Below are 21,915 nucleotides of genomic sequence, written 5' to 3' on the forward strand. Positions count from 1 at the left end.
CGAATAATGAGTATGTTGGGTAGGGACACTACGAATGTAGTGTGTGTACATATAAGGTGAGAATGTGCGTCTTGCGGGAGGCGTGCGCGAGATAGTCCCTGCAGTCGCCCTATCCTCTGTGCCCTCGGTGGCTCAGATGGATAGAGCGTCTGCCATGTAAGCAGGAGATCCCGGGCTCGAGCCCTTGTCGGGGCACACATTTTCACCTGTCCCCGTTGATATATATCAACGTCTGTCAACAGCTGACGGTATTAATGTATAATTCTAATTAGTTTAACAGGAGTTGTGGCAGTTACCGCAGGCACCGTGACGGCTGTGAATTATGTGACCGTTATTGCGAACTATCTCCATCCTGTATTGCTTGACGTATTCCCTTAAGGCGACGGCATCTTCCAACAGGATAACGATTCGTGTCACAACGCTACACTTGTTCTATAGTGGTTTGAGGGGGATAATAGTGAACTCACTTTGACTCATTGGTTACCAAATTCGCCTGATCCAAATGTGATGGAGTAGATCTTCGAAGATATCAGATACATGCTGTGTGCCCGCAAACCACCGGCCCATAATTTACAGGATTCGCTTGACCTGTGAGTAACCACTTGTGCCACGTGCCTTTGGAAACCCACGAATGAAAATGGTTCAAATGGCTCTGAGCACTATGCGACTTAACTTCTGAGGTCATCAGTCGCCTAGAACTTAGAACTAATTAAACCTAACTAACCTAAGGACATCACACACATCCATGCCCGAGGCAGGATTCGAACCTGCGACCGCAGCGGTCGCTCGGCTCCAGACTGCAGCGCCTAGAACCGCACGGCCATTCCGGCCGGCCCCACGAATGAGTTGTTGAGTCAATGACACGCAAAAATCGTTGGTGTACTACGTCCCAAAGGTGGATCAACACTCTATCAAGCGGGTGGTAAATTGCTTCAGTTCGTCAGGTACGTCGTAGTAGTTCGATCCATTTACCCAACGGCACCTTCGTACTACATCCACATCTACATCTACATCCATACTCCGCAAGTCACCTGACTGTGTGTGGCGGAGGGTGCTAGAAGTTTCTGTAAAAGAACGTGCTATGGATTGTCCGTCAAGAAATTCTCTTCATAGATTCCTCGGTAGAAGACCAACAGAGCGTGCCAGCCGTTGTGACCAAGCGGTTCTAGGCACTCCAGTCCGGAACCGCGCGACCGCTACGGTCGCAGGTTCGAATCCTGCCTCGGGCATGGATGTGTGTGATGTCCTTAGGTTAGTTATTTTTAAATAGTTCTAAGTTCTAGGGGACTGATGACCTCAGATGTTAAGTCCCAACGTGCTCAGAGCCATTTGAAACATTTTTGAACCAACAGAGCGTATTTGTATCACCGTAGGTGTAGTGTACCGAATGTTTGTTAACGGTAAAGAAAGAAAACTGCATGTAACTGTGAGAAAACGTTGTTTGAATAATCACGACTTCAGTGGTTAAATTCAGATGTTTGTCCATGCAGATAGATAGCTGAAAATCTGGTTCTAGAGGAAACTAATGTTTCATGGAGTGGATAACTAAGGTTAAAAAATCTGATAAAGTAATGATGCCAGTTTATATCTTTTCCTTGGGCATCGACGCAATCTAAAATTTGCACATATTAATAAAACTAGTAACTGTATCAAGTTTGGAAACTTCAGCCTCCCAGCCCACAATTATTCTACACTGCCACAGACACAGACGTTCGACAAAAGTATGGAAACCTAGCGAGAAATACGTTCGTGAACGTAAATGAAGAGCTAGAAAGCCTGCGTTTTTTGCTGTTGCATTTGACCACGAACGGCACGTGTGCGATAATACGTTGAAAGTGTCAGTCGTCACCAGAAACGTGTTCTGTGTTGTTTCGAGTGCATTATATCGGAGCTAAGTGCATTCTAACGTGGGCAAATTGTTGATGCTTGTATGGTAGCCAAACTGTTTGTCTGATGTTCTAAATAGTACCTTATCGAAGACTTTCACCGGATACAGAGAAAGTGGGAAAACATCCACTAAGCCACAACGCGGATGACAGTGTGTGTTGAGTGATCGTGACAGGCGGTCATTAAAGAAGAGTGCGTCGAAAAATAACAGGAAAACTGCGAAAGTCACTCCAGAACTGAATGTCGCATTTGCGAACCCTGTCAGCACCAAAACAACACGAAGGGAGCTCCAGAAACAGGGAACTGGATGGCGAGATGGAATCCCAAAACCACTCGTTAGTGTTGCAGATGCGCATTAGAGGTAAACTTGGCACCGAATCCATAAAACGTGGACCATTGAGCAATGGAAGAGTGTCATTTGGTCGGGATGAGTCTTGTTGCACACTATTTCCAACTTCCTGCCGAGTTTATGTCCCAGGAGTGAAACATGGTGGGGGGTTCAGTGATGATTTGGGCAACGATATCGTGGTAGTCCATGGATACTGTGCAAGGTCTCATTATTGCCAAGGAGTATGTGACCATTTTGGCTGATAAGGTTCATCCCATGGCACAATGTTCATTCCTCAAAAGTGATGCTACATTCCTAGACGATAGGTTCCTGTTCACACAGTTCGCATCGTCCATGACTGGTTTTGTGAGCACAGTGATGAATTGTCGCATGTCCCTTGGCCACCAGATCTCAATATTACGAAGTGCATTCAAGTTCTAAGGCCTCCGATTTCTTTTCTAATTAACTACTCACCCGAAATCGATGAAACTGGCGTTACTTCTCGACGTAATCGCCCTGCAGAGGTACATATTTTTCACAACGCTGACGCCATGATTCCATGACAGCGGCGAAGGCTTCTTTAGGAGTCTGTTTTGACCACTGGAAAATCGCTGAGGCAATAGCAGCACGGCTGGTGAATGTGCGGCCACGGAGAGTGTCTTTCATTGTTGGAAAAAGCCAAAAGTCACTAGGAGCCAGGTCAGGTGAGTAGGGAGCATGAGGAATCACTTCAAAGTTGTTATCACGAAGAAACTGTTGCGTAACGTTAGCTCGATGAGCGGGTGCGTTGTCTTGGTGAAACAGCACATGCGCAGCCCTTCCCGGACGTTTCTGTTGCAGTGCAGGAAGGAATTTGTTCTTCAAAACATTTTCGTAGGATGCACCTGTTACCGTAGTGCCCTTTGGAACGCAATGGGTAAGGATTACGCCCTCGCTGTCCCAGAACATGGACACCATCATTTTTTCAGCAATGGCGGTTACCCGAAACTTTTTTGGTGGCGGTGAACCTGTGTGCTTCCATTGAGCTGACTGGCGCTTTGTTTCTGGATTGAAAAATGGCATCCACGTCTCATCCATTGTCACAACCGACGAAAAGAAAGTCCCATTCATGCTGTCGTTGCGCGTCAACATTGCTTGGCAACATGCTACACGGGCAGCCATGTGGTCGTCCGTCAGCATTCGTGGCACCCACCTGGATGACACTTTTCGCATTTTCAGGTAGTCATGCAGGATTGTGTGCACAGAACCCACAGAAATGTCAACTCTGGAGGCGACCTGTTCAACAGTCATTCGGCGATCCCCCAAAACAATTCTCTCCACTTTCTCAATCATGTCGTCAGACCGGCTTGTACGAGCCCGAGGTTGTTTCGGTTTGTTGTCACACGATGTTCTGCCTTCATTAAACTGTCGTACCCACGAACGCACTTTCGACACATCCATAACTCCATCACCACATGTCTCCTTCAACTGTCGATGAATTTCAATTGGTTTCACACCACGCGAATTCAGAAAACGAATGATTGCACGCTGTTCAAGTAAGGAAAACGTCGCCATTTTAAGTATTTAAAACAGTTCTCATTCTCGCCGCTGGCGGTAAAATTCCATCTGCCGTATGGTGCTGCCATCTCTGGGACGTATTGACAATGAACGCGGCCTCATTTTAAAACAATGCGCATGTTTCTATCTCTTTCGAGTCTGGAGAAAAAAAATCGAAGGCCTTAGAACTTGAATGCACCTCGTACTGAGCCTTTGTAAGGTGGCTATAATTCGCACCTTACAAGCACTCATCCACATACTTTGCCGTGATCTACAAACACAATTAGGTATCATGTGATAGGTTGTACATCGTATAAATGAATATATAAAGGAGACTCACATTGTCATGTACGTACGTAAATAATTGCTAACGCTTATTACATGAAAGTTGACGGAGTGTCTTTATTATAAAAACGGCGTAGTGAATGATTGCCTATACTAGTAGAGGTTGGAACGCCAGTGGAAATGAGTGGCTGGCGGAACTAAAGCCCTGGGTGGAAGGCCCACACAGGTGTGTTGGTCCTGCTTAAACACAGGAAATAGCAAGACGGACGTCGTAGCACCTAAGCGCTGGAGCACAATAGAGTCGCGACCGGCCGGTTTGTAGCCGAACCGGAAGGATTATACTTCCTAAACGCTGAGGATCTTGGACGCAGGTGAGAGGAACGAAGAAGCGGCACCTCGGAAACCAGGCAAGCTGGGTTATTTCAAAGGATTTTTACTCAGAAGCGTACCATCGTACGAGTATAGGTTTTTCCTCGCAAACTTTCCGCGCTGGACGACAAAAGACTAAAATATGGTTGGTCGGCGTTCGGAAGAATCTGAAGAGAGGGAGAATATTCCGTGGTTTCGGGAATATGATTCGTTTTCGGAATTACGATGGTGGGGAGCCGTGCCTTGCTGGGAGGCCAACGGTGAAGAGACGAGGTCTACCGTTGTGAGCTCCCATGTGTGACGGTCGCTCGGTATCAGCTTTGTTGGAACAGACGGACTTGCTGACTCTGCTCTCACGAGAGTTTATAGTTAGAACAGTTAGGTACTGTACTGTTGCGAACCTATACGAGTCTGGACTTCAGCTCCAGGTTGGAAGTCGTCGTTGAGTACGCAGCGTTCAGTAATTGAGGGCACTCCTTCTGCCTATACTTACATTGAGACGTTATGTGAACTCCGTCCTTGTGGCTGGGAGTTCGAGTTTCTCGTCTGTAGAACACAGAGAGGAGAAGACAGTATTAGAGTATATTAGTCAGAGCACCACCTTCTGCCGTCCTAATGTTTGAAGGAGTTTTATTTTGCGGCTGGAGTTCTTCCATCGACGCAGACGTGTACGAGAACCAGCACGTCGACGCACCAGAACCAGTACATACGGTGATATCGCAAATTGCTTCGGCCTATTACGACTATAAAAGCTAAACAGCTGTGATCACGTTAGTTTATTTCCACTGAGGTTCCACACCATCGTAGATTATCTTTGAAAGTAGTGTCTTCTAGTGTTTGGTACGTAGATGATGCCAGTCATTTCGCGTTAACATCTGCTTCAGGGGGTAGTCCAACAGGGTCAAATCTTCATTTTAGCGTTTATTATTTTCCGTTGCGCATATTCATTTTACACCAGCCTGGAGTAACATCTTGGACCTTTGTGGTCGATTTACTTTAGTAAGCAGGGTACGCTATCACTATCCATCTCCATCATCCTTACCTAATCTTGCCACCATTTTACAGGGAGAAAGGCGAAAGATTCCCTTGAAAACTATACTGGACCTGTATTTATCCATTCCGACGCGACTGGAAGCTGTTTTGGATGCCAGCGGGTTTCCTAAACCGTATTAGCTAGCCATGGTGTAATGTGCCTTGTAAGCCGAAAACCGGTTAGCACAATAAAAGTAATACTATAGAACAAAAGCAAACTAGTGCTTTTCATTTATCATGTTGTAATGTGTACGGTTGTTGGTGTTTCGATATTTTTGTCCAGCCCACGCATGCGGTACACAGCATATCTTTGCGTTTTAGTAATTTGGTAATTTAGTTTCCTGAAAATGTTTTTTTCACTTTCTCAGTGATTGCTCCAATGTTGCGAAAGGCAAGGCACGTCGCAAGGACTTTTCGCAGCCACGTAAAGAAAAAGTTCGTCTGCTTTCTGTGTATGGTACGTTTCGCCTACAGCCAGGCAGTTTTTTCAGTGTGAGCGTTCACTTTTCGCGTCAGTGACGGCGCAACAGAAGCTGCTGAACTTTCTCCTTTCACGCGGAGCCCATGCCATTCACACCTAACTTCTCTCCCACTTGACAGCGATGTACTTGAGAACTTGCGACCTCATCGCTACATCTATAGAATCACTCATGTTTGTATAGGCGAAAGACACAGCTGTAAACTGTCTTTAGTTTCACCGACAGTACACTGTATCAGTTGTTAAGAACGTGCTTACGGAGACAAGAAAAGCGACACCTGAATTTTGCGTACTGGTTGAACAGCGGTAAATGTAATAAATGTCACAACATGTTGACAATCAGTACAAAACATGATATGGTAACGTGGCTTCTTGCAGCCGACTTTTAACGGTGGAAATACGTTGGTTTTTTTTTTTTCTTATCTGTGAATGATGAGGTGACTGAGACACTGAGAATAGGTCAAAATCTCTGTTCAGTCATTGTGAGTTACATTCTAGTAAGTTACATAAGAGATGGTTGTTCTAAAAAGGCCACATAGTCTATTCTCAGCGTATCGCCCGTATATTAATTACATGGCAAATTGTAACGACTACTCAGTCCATACTGCTGCACTAAACAAAGGAATTTATTTGTTTCTACACAAAATACCATATAACTAAAACTCAAGGCGGTAATTCAAAGTATTCGCTAGCTTCTTGTCACAGGGCCAGTACCCAGAATCAGGCCACGAAAAAGTTAACTAACTGCTGCATGTCCCATCTGAAGATAAGCTTGGAAAATGTTCGAAAACTAGAGTATGCAAATAATTTTTTATAAGTGTCGCCACAGTTACCAGTGTACGAGTATATATTCAACCAGCATCTTTATTTTGTATTTATTATCAAAAGATTCAACATATTTTCTTACAAGCCGAGGTTAACAGTATTTATTTCTCCAAATAAATCTGCATCACATGCCGCTTAGATTGTGTGTGTGTGTGTGTGTGTGTGAAGCACTGTCACGCTGCACATCAATTGATTGGCAGGTTGTAAGAAGTCGTAATTCTTCCAAAAAAAAAAAAAAAAAAAAAAAAAAAAAAAAAAAAAAAAGCTGACCTCGGGGAAGTTCTTGGGATTCTGGAGAAATGTCGGAGTACTTGAGGCAATACTGGTCCCACGTATTACCTTGAAGATAGGTTGAAGAAAATCAGAATGGATTAATGGGATTTGCATAGTCAGAGAATACCTTTGACACTGTACTTGAATACACTGTTTGAGATTCAGAAGGTAGCAGGGATAAAATACAGGGAGTAAAAGGTTGTTCGCAACATTACAGAAACCAGACGGTAGTTACGAATCGAAGGACGTTAAAGAGAGCAGTGGTTGAGTTGGGAGTGAAACAAGGTTGTAGCCAATCCACGATGATGTTCTATCTGCACGTCGAACAGGCAATAATGGAAACAATGGAGAAATTTGGAGAGGGAATTACAGTTAATGGAGAAACAATAAAATATTCTAAGTTTGCCAGCTACGTAGAAATTTTATCATGGACAGCGACGGACTTGCAAGAGCAGTTGCATGGACTAAACCATAGTAAAAAGAAAAATAGCCGGGTCTGAGTAGGACTCATGCTCTGAGGGTTCCGCACAAACTTAATTACGTATATAGACAGCTCATTCATCCCAGGAATCGAAAATCTCAATGATTTTTGCCTGTTATCGACAACGATACTAGCAAGACATCGGTCCCGGCAACTCAAAAACTTTTGAGAATATTTCATTTTTAAGATTGAAGTCGGATAACGAATGACAATAAAACTATTTTCTTCGTGTTATATAATTACAAGTTAACACTTTCCGGATTGTTTTCCTTTAGGTGCACAGCTGAACATTGTATTTTTCTAAATTTTTGGATTCTAGGTCAACGAGACATATTCTATAGCTTCTGATGAGTGAGTCTACAGTATCAACAAATGTGACATAAATGCCCGTATTTCTTTACCGCATTGACTTAGCTTACATTTATTACACCGCCAAGGAACTGTAGACTTAAGCGTGTGGTATAAGTTTCAACTTGACTCGTCTACCCGCTCCTGAGGAAAAGGGTTTTTGACAGACAGACAGTCAGACAACAAAGTGTTCGTTATCGGTTCTGTTTTCACCGGTTGAGATATGGAACACTAAAAAAGCGTAATGTAATGTTGAGAATTTAAATTGGGCGATGATGAGGAATTACATTAGGAAATAAGTTACTAAAAGTAGGTGAGGCTTACTATTTGTACAGGAAAATAACTGATGATGGCCGAAATGGAAAGAACGTAAAATACAGACGGGCAATAGCAAGAAAAGCATTTCTGAAGGAGAGAAATTAATTAACATCAGATATAAATTTAAGTGTTAAGAAGTCTCCACTGAAGGTATTGGGCTAGAGTGTAGTCTTGTGTGAAAGCGAAACGTGAACGATAAGCAATTCAGACAAAAACAAAATGGAAGAAATGTGGTTTTATCGAGATGTGAAAATTAGATGGGTGTATTGGAAAAATAAGGAGGCAGCACTGAATTTTATTGGGGCGAGAGAAAGGTATAGTACAAACTGACAAAAAGAAGAGATGGCTTAATACGACACATCCTGAGGCATCAAGAAGTCGTCAGTTGTTGATAATGGAGGGACAAGTAGGAGTAAAAAATTGTAGTTGGAGATAAAGACGTAAGTACAATAAGCAGGTTGAAAAGGACGCAGTAGTTAAGCAAGAAACAAGTGGATCTTCAAATAGGCGAATACTAAAGAGGCTTCATAAAAGGAAGATCCTTTGTGAAAGATGTTTTCTGTCTGAAAAGTATCTCCGCACTAAGAGAAACATGAGGTAAAAATACTGTACTTGCGTACTTTGGCTTTAAAACTGCGTATGTCTCTATTGACCGCCAGGATCTTAATTGTTTTGGAATAATTCTAGCTAGAGGAATAAACTAGGTCAATTATAAATCAAACGCTAACGGAGACCATTTTAAAAGCAAAATTTCATCGAGAAATTTAAGAGCTCATCCAGACAGGAGTTATTCAGGAAGATGGACTATCATCCATTTTGTTTAACAGTGTCCTGGAAAGGATAACGAGGAAGGAATCCACGAAAGTTAGGGTGGTCAACGATAAAGAAGCAGCTCTAAAAATGATCGAAAAGCTATACGAGATAGCAGAAAAAGCAGGACTTGTGATCCCCTACGAAAAAATTGAATGCACGGAATATGAAATTGATTTAGAAGTTCATCTCAATACAAGATTTGGAAAAATAAAGAGAACTGATACATGCAAGTATCTTGGCGAGTGGATACAACCGAATATGCTTGATGAAGAAGCAAAGGATGAGCCAGAAGAATAAAACTAGCACACTAGTTAGTACAGAATAGAAATACTAAAAAAAAATAGTGAAGATCCTCGGACAACGAAAAAGAAACGAAGTTACAAGGAAAAACAGGAAAAATGAAGATCTGTGTAAACGAGTGGAGATCATCACACACTGTTCACAATGTAAGACTGACTTTCATGGATACCTCTACAGAAGGAGTGAATGTAGGTTTACAGAGAGTATCGACCACAACAACAAACGAAAGGTGAACACCACATAGATTGACGAAATAAAAAAAGGGATATGGAGGAAGTTCTAATGAATCGGAAAGACATTTGGGATAAAGAAATATTTCGAATAAAGGTTCACAAATTTAAGGGATTCCAGGAAAAAATCATATGGACAGAGGAAAGGAAGAGGAACCTCAGCGACAGAAGTCCAAACAAAACTGATGGTGGTGGTGGTAGTGAGGTGGTAATGGTAGTTATAATTATTATTAAACATTATTGCTGAGCAGAAAAATCGGCAATGATTGACGGCATGAGAGTGCAGTATGCAATGGAAACTTTTGCACTGAAGACACATAAGGCGAATCTATAGGCAGTGTGGACTGTAATTGACAAAGTGTGTTGACGATCTCTCCAGTGACCAAAGATTCCGGATTAGTCTTCCATTCGGATTTCGCGAAGGAGACTTCCAAGGGACAGGTGATCATGAGAAGAAATGGAATAACCAATGACGGGATAACAGTCTAAGAGACGGAGCATGGAATGTCAGAAATTAACGAACGTAATAGGAAAGCTAGAAAATCTGAAAAGGGAAATGCAAAGCTCACTCTGAATATAGTAAGCGGCAAAAAAGAAAAGACAGTATAACACGATTCATGACCCGCCAGGTTAGCCGAGAGCGCTATTGCGCTGCTTCCTGGACTCGGGTAGGCGCACCGGCCCCGGATCGAATCCGCCCGGCGGATTACCAACGTTGGTCGGTAATCCGCCCGGCGGATTACCAACGTTGGTCGGTGTGCCGGCCAGCCTGGATGTGGTTTTTAGGCGGTTTTCCACATCCCGCTAGGTATATGCCGGGCTGGTCCCCACGTTCCGCCTCAGTTACACGACTCGCAGACATCTGAACACGTTCGCACTATTCCATGAATTACACTAGTCGCAGACCGCAGGGGTACATTAATTCCGTCTCGGGGGGTACGGGGTGGCGGCAGGAAGGGCATCCGGCCACCCCTTTCCACTAACCTCGCCAAATCCGTTCCTAACAATGCCGACCCTGCGTCAGCGCGGGACATGGCACCAGTGAAAGAAAGAAAGTATAACATGATTAATGGAGGTTCTCCGCAGAATCGGCGAAGGAAGGGAGATACGGGAATCTCTGACAAGAATAAGGCACAGGATGATAACCCACCGCCATACCCACCCCGCCGCCCAGAGGGAGTAATAGCCCCAGGTTTCATCAGAGTCCACGATTCGTCCATGTGACGCGGAACGCAGAAGCTGCAAGGTAACAGGAGGTTAGTCATGCGGCTGGAACAGCTGGCTCGTATCTGTGCGGCGCGGCGAGGCGTCTGCGGGAGAAAGGACGGCGAGTGCCAGCAGGCGAGGCGTGTGACCGCCATGGCAACTGCCTACTTGGCCAAGTGGCGGCAACGGCGGCGGCGCGAGCCGAGAGTGAAAACGCCGCGAAATGACACGGCGCTCTCCAGCCGCGACCGGCACACGCCAGCGGGGGTTTGCCCACCGCCGTAATTGCTCTGATACAGTCCCTGGAGTCCAGCAATGTCAAGGCACCCGGTCTCGTCCTGACGGTGAACAGTCACCACTGTTACTGCACAGGCGCCTGGTTGGTTTGGCTGAATCATGGTGGTATTTCCTTGCGCCTTTCCTGCTTATCAGCTTCCCTTCTATGCGACATGATTTTAGGACGGCCAGCACCGTACCCGACGTCTTGCCGTGTGTCTGTTGACTTATTACGTATGCTGTGTGGACATCCTATTTAACATACCGGGTGATCAAGAAGTCAGTATAAATTTGGAAACTTAATAATGTAGATAGAGAGGTAAAAATTGACAAACATGCTTGGAATGACATGGGGTTTTATTAGAACCACCCCACGCTAGACGCGTGAAAGACCTCTTGCGCGCGTCGTTTGGTGATGATCGTGTGCTCAGCCACCACTTTCGTCATGCTTGGCCTCCCAGGTCCCCAGACCTCAGTCCGTGCGATTATTGGCCTTGGGGTTACCTGAAGTCGCAATTGTATCGTGATCGACCGACATCTCTAGGGATGCTGAAAGACAACATCCGACGCCAGTGCCTCGCCATAACTCCGGACATGCTGTACAATGCCGTTCACAACATTATTCCTCCACTATAGCTATTTTTGAGGAATGATGGTGGACATATTGAGCATTTCCTATAAAGAACATCATCTTTGCTTTGTCTTACTTTGTTATACTAATTATTGCTATTCTGATCAGATGAAGCGCCATCTGTCGGCTATTTTTTGAACTTTTGTATTTTTATTTTTATTTTTTATTTTATTATTATTATTATTATTATTATTATTATTATTATTATTATTATTATTATTTTGTTCTATTAAAACCCCATGTCATTCCAAGCATGTGTGTCAATTTGTACCTCTCTATCTACATTATTCCGTGATTTATTCAGTTTTCAAATTTATACTGACTTTTTGATCACCCGGTACTCCTAGAGTGAGGAAACGGTAGATATCTTGGTGTTATGTAGTCCATGGTTCTCGTGTCCATCGTACGTATCCTTAATCCTGAACTAAGGTTTTCCAGTCCAGTGGACAACTGTTACTGTCGCATCTTTATCATTTTCAATCGGTCCTGAGGAAGCAAACGCACGCAGCTCGCTCCAGTGGACACTCCCTGCTGGAGTTGTGCCCTGCGCGCATTTGCAGCCTTAGGATCGATTTGAAACGTCAAAGAAGGGTTAGTAATGCGGCAGAAGATCGAGTTTTAACGCCCCGTCTACAACGTCATTAGAGACGAAATAGGAACTCTAATTTGAGAAGGATATGGAAGGAAGCCGGCAAGATCGTTTTCAAAGGAACGGTCGCAGTATTTAGCTTAAATCTATTTAGGGAAACCACGGAAAATCTAATCTTGATATCTGGATGGGTAGACGGTGACTTGTGCTTCCACCCCTCCTGAATGTAACGCCTTGGAAGGTTGCGGAAAGTGGTGTAATTCTGCTAGGTACCAGAAAACGTGTGGTAGTCGGGTGTATTGCAGTTCCTGTGAGTCAAGGTGTGGTCTCCTTGCTTACTCGCTCTTCATATACCAGATTGTACGTTCGCAACAACAAAAGCGGCTGCAAGTGATAAAGCTGCACTTGATAAAACAACTATTCAGCTTACCTAAGTCCTTTGACGACAGAGGTGAAACGAAGCCCTTCTCACTCAACTTTCGGTAGGAGGCAGTGTGATAATGCCTGACTTCCTGTTCAAACTATCTGACCCTCCAATGTGTAGTGCTTGTGTCGTACTTATAACAGTGCGTCACATTTAAGTTAATGAATTGATATTCCGAAGACGGGGTAGCGGCTACTTTGCTACATGAGTTCTCTGTTTCAGAAGAGAGTCAGACAAATTTGGTACGTTTAAGATTATGTGAAAAGTCTGACTTAGTCATTAACTATTAAGGAGAAGATTTTGATGTTAATAGTAATTCATCCATGCCAATGTCGGTTGAGCTTGTGTCTGTCAACTGAATTACTTAAAGCATTATTCTAACCAGACACTTTTTGTGTAGTTTTATTTTACGTCAAGACGCGTTTCGGACGTTCATTCATATTCATGCGATATTACGATGCAAAGTTCCTTTAGACATACATGCATGACTTCCAGTTTTTATACGTATCGAATATATAAGGCGATAGATGTGGGAAGCAATAAACAGTACAGTAACTGCTATTGTTTGAGGCCCCTCATTTATCTTTCTGGCCCAATTTTGTTTCTAGCGCATAGATCGTGTCATTCAGCTGTCAAGTACTTGGTTACTAAGATTAATTCCAGAGCAGTCAAAGATGATCTCATCATCTAATACCAACCATGGCACTCGAACATGTATGGAGATGAACCACATACTGTTCAAATTTACGAACCGGCCGTTCTGTAGTTTTTAGGGGGTTTTCCACATTCGACAGTGCTAATTCCGAGTTGGTAACCCAAACACAACGGAGAAACACGGTTAAAACATTGATCAAAAAATTTACACAAGTTGGCGCGAAGGATTTTCCCTCCCATTTTAAAATAACAATGTAGCTTGATGAAAAGTTAAAGGATACAGAAGTTGCGCCGACACCAATCTGTTTCTTTCAGAATGTTATTCGTAACTACACACAAAATAAACTTCACGCTAAGAATCATCTTGCCGTAATTTGTGTCAGCTACTCAGATTTTTTCTCTTTTTCTTTTACGTTGTACCATATAGAGTTTCACTTGCATCAACCTCTCTGTATTCATTATTTTCTGCTGTAGTCAAGTGATTTTGATGAGACACTATTTAAACTGTGCCTTCCCTCTTGGAGTATTAATTTTTTAAATGAAGTATAGGAGGGCTAAACGAAACAAAACTGACAGCTTCTAAACACTAGGAATTTAAAATGAAGTTTTTCTCAACACGAATGTTAGTTTAAATAACACAGGACTTCAGTAGGTCGCGTTGCAGGTGCTATGCTGTTACCTTCCTTCCAACCACAGCTAATTTATACTACAACCAACTGTTTAACGTGGAACCGAGCCAAAGTGCTTCTTGGCATTTTTCACTTACACACATCATTTTCGGAGGAGGAAGAAGCGATTGTCCATAAAATTTCAGAAATGATTTGAGGCCGAATCACAGACCTCAGAATTTAAACAATGGGAAGTCCAGATCTGAATATCAACAATTATAACCAGGACAGATAGCTGTTCACCGTAAAGATAGCACGTAGCGTGTCAGACAGGCAGAACGAAAAGACTGTTAAACACCGAGCTTTTGAAACAAGCGTTCTCCTGAAAGCTCAGTGTGTAACAGTCTTCGTTATGCATGTCTGTAACTCAACGTGTTATCCTTATGGTGAGTAGAGAGAGATCTTATAATTTGTAATCTGTGAAGTATATGGACTTAGATATAAAATAAATATTACACTCAGGATGAGACGAATAATGCAAATAGTAAGGAATCACCATTACTTTAGCCGGCCGCTGTGGCCGAGCGGTTCTAGGCGCTTCAGTCCGGAACCGCTATGCTGCTACGGTCGCAGGTTCGAATCCTGCCTCGGGCATGGATGTGTGTGATGTTCTTAGCTTAGTTAAGTTTAAATAGTTCTAAGTCTAGGGGACTGGTGACCTCAGGTATTAAGTCCCATAGAATTTAGAGCCATTTTTGAACAGTTACTTCTTAAAGAGAACACCGCTGTTAAAGACTGGTTCTTACTTAACATGCTGATACATACACACAAGAATACTCATGGCTATGCAGTGGCAAATCATTTCACTTGTGAATATCAACGCCATTATTATAGTTTTGTGTATGTAACAGTAAGTGACATCAAGCAGATGATGCTCTGAATTACAAACAATAAACAACACAAGGAGCTTTCTCACTCTTGGGAATAAGCTCTCACGTGAACGAAACTCATAAATTGAACGTGATTCTTGAAGGACAAGTTACATGTTTACGTGAAAAACTTCTTTGTTCATTATCAAGCTGTCAACACTCAGAAAACTCATTATCAGATGCTAACATTTACGGGAATTTTACCGATAACATCGCGAAAGTACGTAACAGTGATGTGGTAGAAAGGCTCAGAGAGTTACAATACAGGCGGAATAGGTTTTGCCGGCCGAGGTGGCCGAGCGGTTCTAGGCGCTTCAGTCCGGAACCGCGCGACTACTACGGTCGCAGGTTCGAATCCTGCCGCGGGCATGGATGTGTGTGATGTCCTTAGGTTAGTTAGGTGTAAGTAGTTCTAAGTTCTAGGGGACTGATGACCTCAGATGTTAAGTCCCATAGTGCTCAGAGCCATGTGAACCATTTTTGAATACCTTTGAAATTCCTGCATGACGCTTCTTGCTGTAGTTCCTCTAAATGATTCCATCAGATGATTTGAGAATCTCGGTGGATTCGTGAAACCTAATTACAATTTAAATTTTCGTAGATAATTACGACCGCCCTCAGTCAGAAAATCAGAACCTGAGTCTCAGTTAGTAACCCGTAGACATCCGTCTACTAGCCGCCATCTTTGTTACCGTTCTATGTATTTACCAGTAAAGATGGTACAAATTTCTACGAGACGAATTGCGGCCAATCGGCGATCGTTGTTGAGTGGTGCATTTCTTAAGACTTTTGCGATCACTTAAAACCAAGAAGTGAAATTGAAGGTATGACGGGGATCAATGATGCTCGCTCCGCTGAATCAATATGGAAAGCACTGAACAGGTTAGATGCGGGATAAAGTGCTTGCTCGTCGGACACAAAAATGTTTGGAGCTTGTACGCCCCCGAACAGTAAAAAAGTTAATTTCTATATAGTCCAATTATGTGATACACGCCCATTCCACGCACTGCTGTTTCTACCGTTGCCAGATTGTTTGTGCGTGACTAAAACTATTATGTACAATAAGTGTAGCTACAGAATACTGATTTTCGCAAGCGATTTAAATGCATATTCTGTGAGCTGTCGTCAAGAACTTTAACAGCAAGAGCTTAAGCTCATACAAAAGCTTATAGACTGGATGCAGTCCTAACTTCCACTCGCTCTGACGGAGAACATGCAGAAAATTCTCTCTTAAATATCATTTCTGTCCTTGGGAAGCACCATGGTTATCTCGATGTGCTCGGTTACAGTTCCGCGCTACGTGGAATAACAGGAACTGGATTGTCGTTTCACTTTCTAATGCAAATAGCACTAGCTGAAAGCAGATTATCCAAACCAGTCTGTAATGACCTCGACATCGAGTTAACGAACATTTTACAAATAAGACAAGAAGGCATGCTTGTGTTTTGGTGTCACAATGTTAACTACAGGCGTGTTTGTAGCAACTGTGTTCTCTTTCTGACGGAATTTTTCTTAATTTATTATTATCTGAATAAACGGTTACGTATGATTACTGATGACGCAGGGGAGGGGGTGGGGGGGGGAGAGGGTCTGACACGTGGGTCATAGATTCCGATCACGCTTTTTAAGGACGTTCTATACGGAAAAAAGACACGCGTTTTGCCTTTTTGTTAGACACTTCCTAATTTTTGAAAAAAAAATATAGGTCAGAGTTGTTGATGGAAAATCGTATTTTCAATATTATGCATCGAAAAATCTATAAAAATAACCATCTTTCATCAATATAATGTGGGGCCCAAAGCTAATAATGTTCGCGTTATTGACGTTTTCGTTTTTTTTTTTTGTGCTGTATCGTGGATACCCGCCATTCATAGCGTCTAGCGGAGCGACTTTCGTGGCAGAGCGGTCAAGGCATTAGACCGGCGGACTGGTGGTCTGCGTTCAATTCTTGGGCGTGGCATTTTTCGTTCGGCATTTTTTTCAGTGTATCTGATAATATTCTGATGATCGAAACACTTCCGTTTGCCTTTTTTTAAATAAAACGTCGGGAGGCGTGATTAATAATCGAATAAGTGTATATTACGATGTATTGGCAGTTATTTTCTTCGTGATGTATAGTACAATAATACACATAAAGTACATTACTGCGTAATCCTAACCGATCATCTATTCGTAAGCATTCTAGCAATCAGCAGGGTGAAAATTATCATAGAAATAGGCGAAACATAAATTTTTCTCGCACCATGCGCAACACACGAGCGAAATCTCGCCTCATTCACATGTTTTCCGGTTCATCGTTCGTGGATAACATGTCTGACTCACATTTCTAAAACCAGATCTATCAGATATCATTTTGCCGGCCGCTGTGACCGAGAGGTTCTAGGCGCTTCAGTCTGGAGGCACGCGGCTGCTACGGTCGCAGGTTCGAATCCTGCCTCGGGCATGGACGTGTGTGACGTCCTTAGGTTAGTTAGGTTTAAGTAGTTCTAAGTCTAGGGGACTGATGACCTCAGATGTTAAGTCCCATAGTTGAAAAAAAAAAAAAAAGGTATCATTTTCGGCGCGTACGCAGTGTCTCGAGAGACACGCGTGGACACCTGGTTATGGACCAACGCATGAATTTTGATAACATCCGCCCTCTCTTGTAATTCTGTGCCCTGCTGTGATGGATCGTAAGTCTGAGGTCATGCGATGAAATTTTTTAGCTGTCCGAAAAAATAAGAGTCACACGATTGACAGAAAGACACATTTCGGTGTCATCACTTTCACGGTGCAGATCAGACGAGCGTCATCATCTACGAAAGTCCTATTTAGCGCGTGATGTATAACGCTGAAAATGACAGTACACAATAATATATACCTCTTTCATGAATAATCACATCTCACGATGTTGTATTTCAAAAAAAGGCAAAGAAAAGTATTCCGCTTATCAGAATATACTTACACATCGAAATAAACACCGAATGAACGACAGCGACGACCAAGAATCGAACACGGACCAACACAGTGCTCTGCTAGACTTGTACAATGACGGTTACCCAACGTACAGCGTGAAAACACAAAAACGTTAATAAACTGAACATGATTAACTCATGATGTTGATAAAAAAATTCGTCTAAAAGCAATCTTAAGATGCATAACACTGAAATTACGATTTTCCGTCATCAACTTTGACCTCGGTCACTGTTTCAGCCATTGAATTTGCATTCATCAGGGACGGCGTTGTAGTCCACTCTGGCCAAATTGTTTAGAAATACGTGGTAGCCTCTATCAATCTGAAGCCGGGGTGGTTCCTTCCGTGAGGACGCGATCGGTGTCCTATCCCATTTGTACTGTATCTGAGCTTGTGCTCTGTCGCTAATGACCTCGTCGATGGCGAAACGTTTAATCCTATGTTTCCTTACTTTTGAATATTTTTTTCTTTTTTTTATTGATTTTCAATTCCCCCCGAAATGGGCGGGCTGGCAACAGCTTAGTACGCTCCTCTACAGCCTACAGACTTTTTTTTAAAAACGGAAGAAGAAAGAAACAAGAAAAAAACAGGCGATAAAACGGTGACTTAAAGTGTAAAAAGGCGGAAAAATGCGGAAAGTTAAAACAGAAAGCAAAAGGGGTTGACAATGTTAATAAAATACACAGGAATCAGACAAGTAACACAGTAGACACACAATTAAAAAACATGGCGAGAGTCTGGTTCTGTTCGCAAGAGATAAAAAATCACACCCAGCGACAGTATGATGGCTGTTGGCAACACTTCCCAAAAGACACAACATGGAACACTCACTGTAAAAACACTCACTGTAAAACACTGCACGAAAATGGCGGCACAAAGATGACACTCCCGAGCCAAAGGCAGATGGGGGGAGGGGACCTGGAGGACGGGGAAAATCAAGGAGGGAGGGGAGGAAAAAACGAAAAAGGGGGGGAACCAAGGAGGGAGAGGACTCATAAGGGGCGAGAGGGGCAGGGCAGACGCGAGAGGGAAGGAGAAGAGGCAGAGGAGGGAAATGCAAAGGACTCGGGGGAGAGAAGGGGGCAGAGAGAGGGGAGGTGGGGAAAAAAAGACGATGGAAGGGGGGGGGGGAGAAGGAGCCCGGGAAAAGGACAGAGGAAAGGAGGGGGAGTGAGGATCAGAGCTGATTTTGAATCATTACTTTTACCCAATATATCTAGGCGTAGCGTAAAAACCAAAGAGGTAGGCACAAAAATATTAGAGAGCGTGAACAACGAATCTGACGTGCTACTAGACAATATTAAGAACGCGGTCGCGCACTCGCACACGGTTTTGTGAAGCAAGTCACTCAGTTAGCCGTATATTCTCTTTAGTTCATACGACACCTGAGGAAGTTCCTGATGACATATGACGGTCCGTCCTTGGTTCCAAAGCATCTCTATCTGGCGGGATCATCTCGGGCGACGCAACGGACCCGTTAAGTCCACGCTTGACAAGCAGGGGAGCGGCTAATTCCACTCGGAATAAACAAGCTGTGTTGTAAACACCTACCAAGACCTTCGACTGTTTCCAGAGAGCGCAGAGGTAACTCTGTCCAGGGCTCTAGCAGCTGCAGTTGCTTCCCTAATTTGGTATTCACTCTTTGTCGTGGAGGCGGTGTGTAGATGGATATATAGTTTTGTTACAGTCTTATATGTAAGTAGTTTCCATTCTCCTGGATCCCATTGCAACAATCACTAACGATGTGTGCACTCGGTGGTGCAAGTGGACACTGTCAAGCTAGCGTAGTGCAGACACAGCTATACTGAAGATGTAGCTGCTGCTTTAATAAGTCTATGTTGCTCTGCTTCATATCACTCCATAATTTTTCAAATTCTCTCATCTACTCACGGAGGGTACATATGAACAACTCACCTTCCATTCTACAATGTCAAAGTTACTTCAATTCATAATTCAACTGTTACATCAAATACCTTACTGATGCCACAGTCTCCAGTTATTTATCCTGACTCTATACTAGAATGATGCTTGTTATCGTCACGTTGTATCCTATTAAAACATTAAAAGTTTGTGCAAACAGTCTGCAGAAAATCCCACCGCAGCAGTGACTGAAAAAAGTGTTTAATATATACAAGTTTTGACAAATTTTGAATGCATGCGTCTATTTTACCTGTAGGGAAATATCCATCTCATATTGCTGTGCTGGCATGGATGTAGACATATTGTCAACAGCAGTCGGCTGCGTCTAGAAGGAAGTTCGACGGAACTTATTTTCTTTTCATCGATACAGACATGATATAGTCAAGTTCAAGAAAAGCATTACATTCCTCTGATACTCACTGATACAGGTACCGGGTCTATATTCTACTTTCTCTACGCACAACTGAAAACGCTGTTTATTTCATAATGAATTAGCCGCGAAATGTTGTCTAGATATTTAAGTAAACCCTGGTATTTCAATTTGGAAAGTTCGATGTAACCATTGATCTGCAAAGAAGATGTGAAATTGCTCTTGTCTGTCCCTGTGTCTCTCATAGTATTGTTCTACTGCATGTTTGTCATGAAGATTATCATCTCACAGAAAACATATTTTCGTTATGTGTATATTCTGACGTTTACTGGCTGTATTTCCGAAAAATAAATTGTCTTAAAGTACCACACAGACCTTTTTCTTTTATTTTGCAGCTTTTTATGTGCATATTAACTGACGTAAGTTCTCTCTTTCGTTGCAGGTCGATAAAGTCGCCGGATATTTCCGTAACAGAAAAAGACAACAATATAAAGCATCATTTCAAGATAAACAGGTAAGATATCAATTTCTCCAGCATAAGTCAATCTAGCGATTGTCCGAAGCAGGAAAATGTCTGCTCGGCTCTCGCCGGCCGATGTGGCCGAGTGGTTCTAGGCGCTTCAGTCCGGAACCGCGCTGCTGCTACAGTCGCAGGTTCGAATCCTGCCTCGGGCATGGGTATGTGTGATATCAAAATGGTTCAAATGGCTCTGAGCACTATGGGACGCAACATCTTAGGTCATAAGTCCCCTAGAACTTAGAACTACTTAAACCTAACTAACCTTAGGTCATCACACACACCTATGCCCGCGGCAGGATTCGAACCTGCGACCGTAGCAGTCCCGCGGTTCCGGACTGCAGCGCCAGAACCGCACGGCCACTGCGGCCGGCATTTGTGATGTCCTTAGGTTAGTTAGACTTAAGTAGTTCTAAGTCTAGGGGACTGATGACCTCAGATACGCTGGCACGGTAGCTTAGCGTGTTCGGTCAGAGGTTAAAAAAAATGGTTCAAATGGCTCTGAGCACTATGGGACTTAACATCTGAGGTCATCAGTCCCCTAAAACTTAAAACTACTTAAACCTAACTAACCTAAAGAAAACACACACATCCATGCCCGAGGCAGGATTCGAATCTGCGACCGTAGCAGTTGTGCAGTTCCAGACTGAAGCGCCTAGAACCTCTCGGCCGCAGAAGCCGGCTCGGTCAGAAGGTTAGCTGCCCTTTGTAATAAAAAAAGTGAGTGAATGGATCAGTAATGAACTTCAACGGGCGTCAGGGGACGTCCGCCACTAACAATTGCAACGAACAAAATGAGATTTAAAATAAAATAAAATAAAATAAAATAAAATAAAAGTTTAAGTCCCGTAGTGCTTAGAGCCATTTGAACCATTTTTTTACTCAGCCCTCTTCCTTATATCTGCAGGGGCCCTAAGTTAATTCTCTACACGCAATACGTTGCTTGTGTTACTACAACAAATTACATGTGTTACTCACGCCGGAGGACACTTCGCTTCGCATAAGCTGCTTGGCACTGGGACAGGAGCGAGTCACGACTTGAATCTGACACCAGCTGCCTTCCTGACTCTGTACTTCGCCATGCAGCAGAAGTTGTACTGTAAACGCTTGGGCTCAGGTTATAGATGGTGGTGCAGTTTTATAGCCGATGATTTCTTACTACAAACAAAAAAAATAGCACAGCACTACAGTGGTTTGACCTTTTATAGTTGTTTGAAAGATAGTCTCCACGAGCTCGTTTGGGTAGGAGAACGATAATGTTATGAGTAAGGCGATTGCGTCCACGGGATCGAACTCGGATGCTTCAAAGGACATGTTCGCAGGACATATGGCCTT

At 43.2% G+C, this 21,915-nt stretch overlaps 1 protein-coding gene across 2 annotated transcripts in view; it reads left to right on the top strand.

Annotated features, from left to right (window-relative positions):
* Positions 1-21,915, top strand: part of LOC126247077 (epidermal retinol dehydrogenase 2-like) — a 380,879-nt gene that overhangs the window by 273,177 nt on the left and 85,787 nt on the right. For both annotated transcript variants that reach the window (XM_049948448.1, XM_049948446.1), the window contains one exon: positions 20,506-20,577. Coding sequence is in view for 1 of the 2 variants with exons in the window: in XM_049948446.1 (XP_049804403.1) it covers positions 20,506-20,577 (72 nt within the window). In the remaining variant the exon portion in view is untranslated. The remainder of the gene's footprint in view (positions 1-20,505; positions 20,578-21,915) is intronic.

This window comes from Schistocerca nitens, chromosome 1, assembly GCF_023898315.1.
Source record: "Schistocerca nitens isolate TAMUIC-IGC-003100 chromosome 1, iqSchNite1.1, whole genome shotgun sequence".
NCBI lineage: Eukaryota > Metazoa > Arthropoda > Insecta > Orthoptera > Acrididae > Schistocerca > Schistocerca nitens.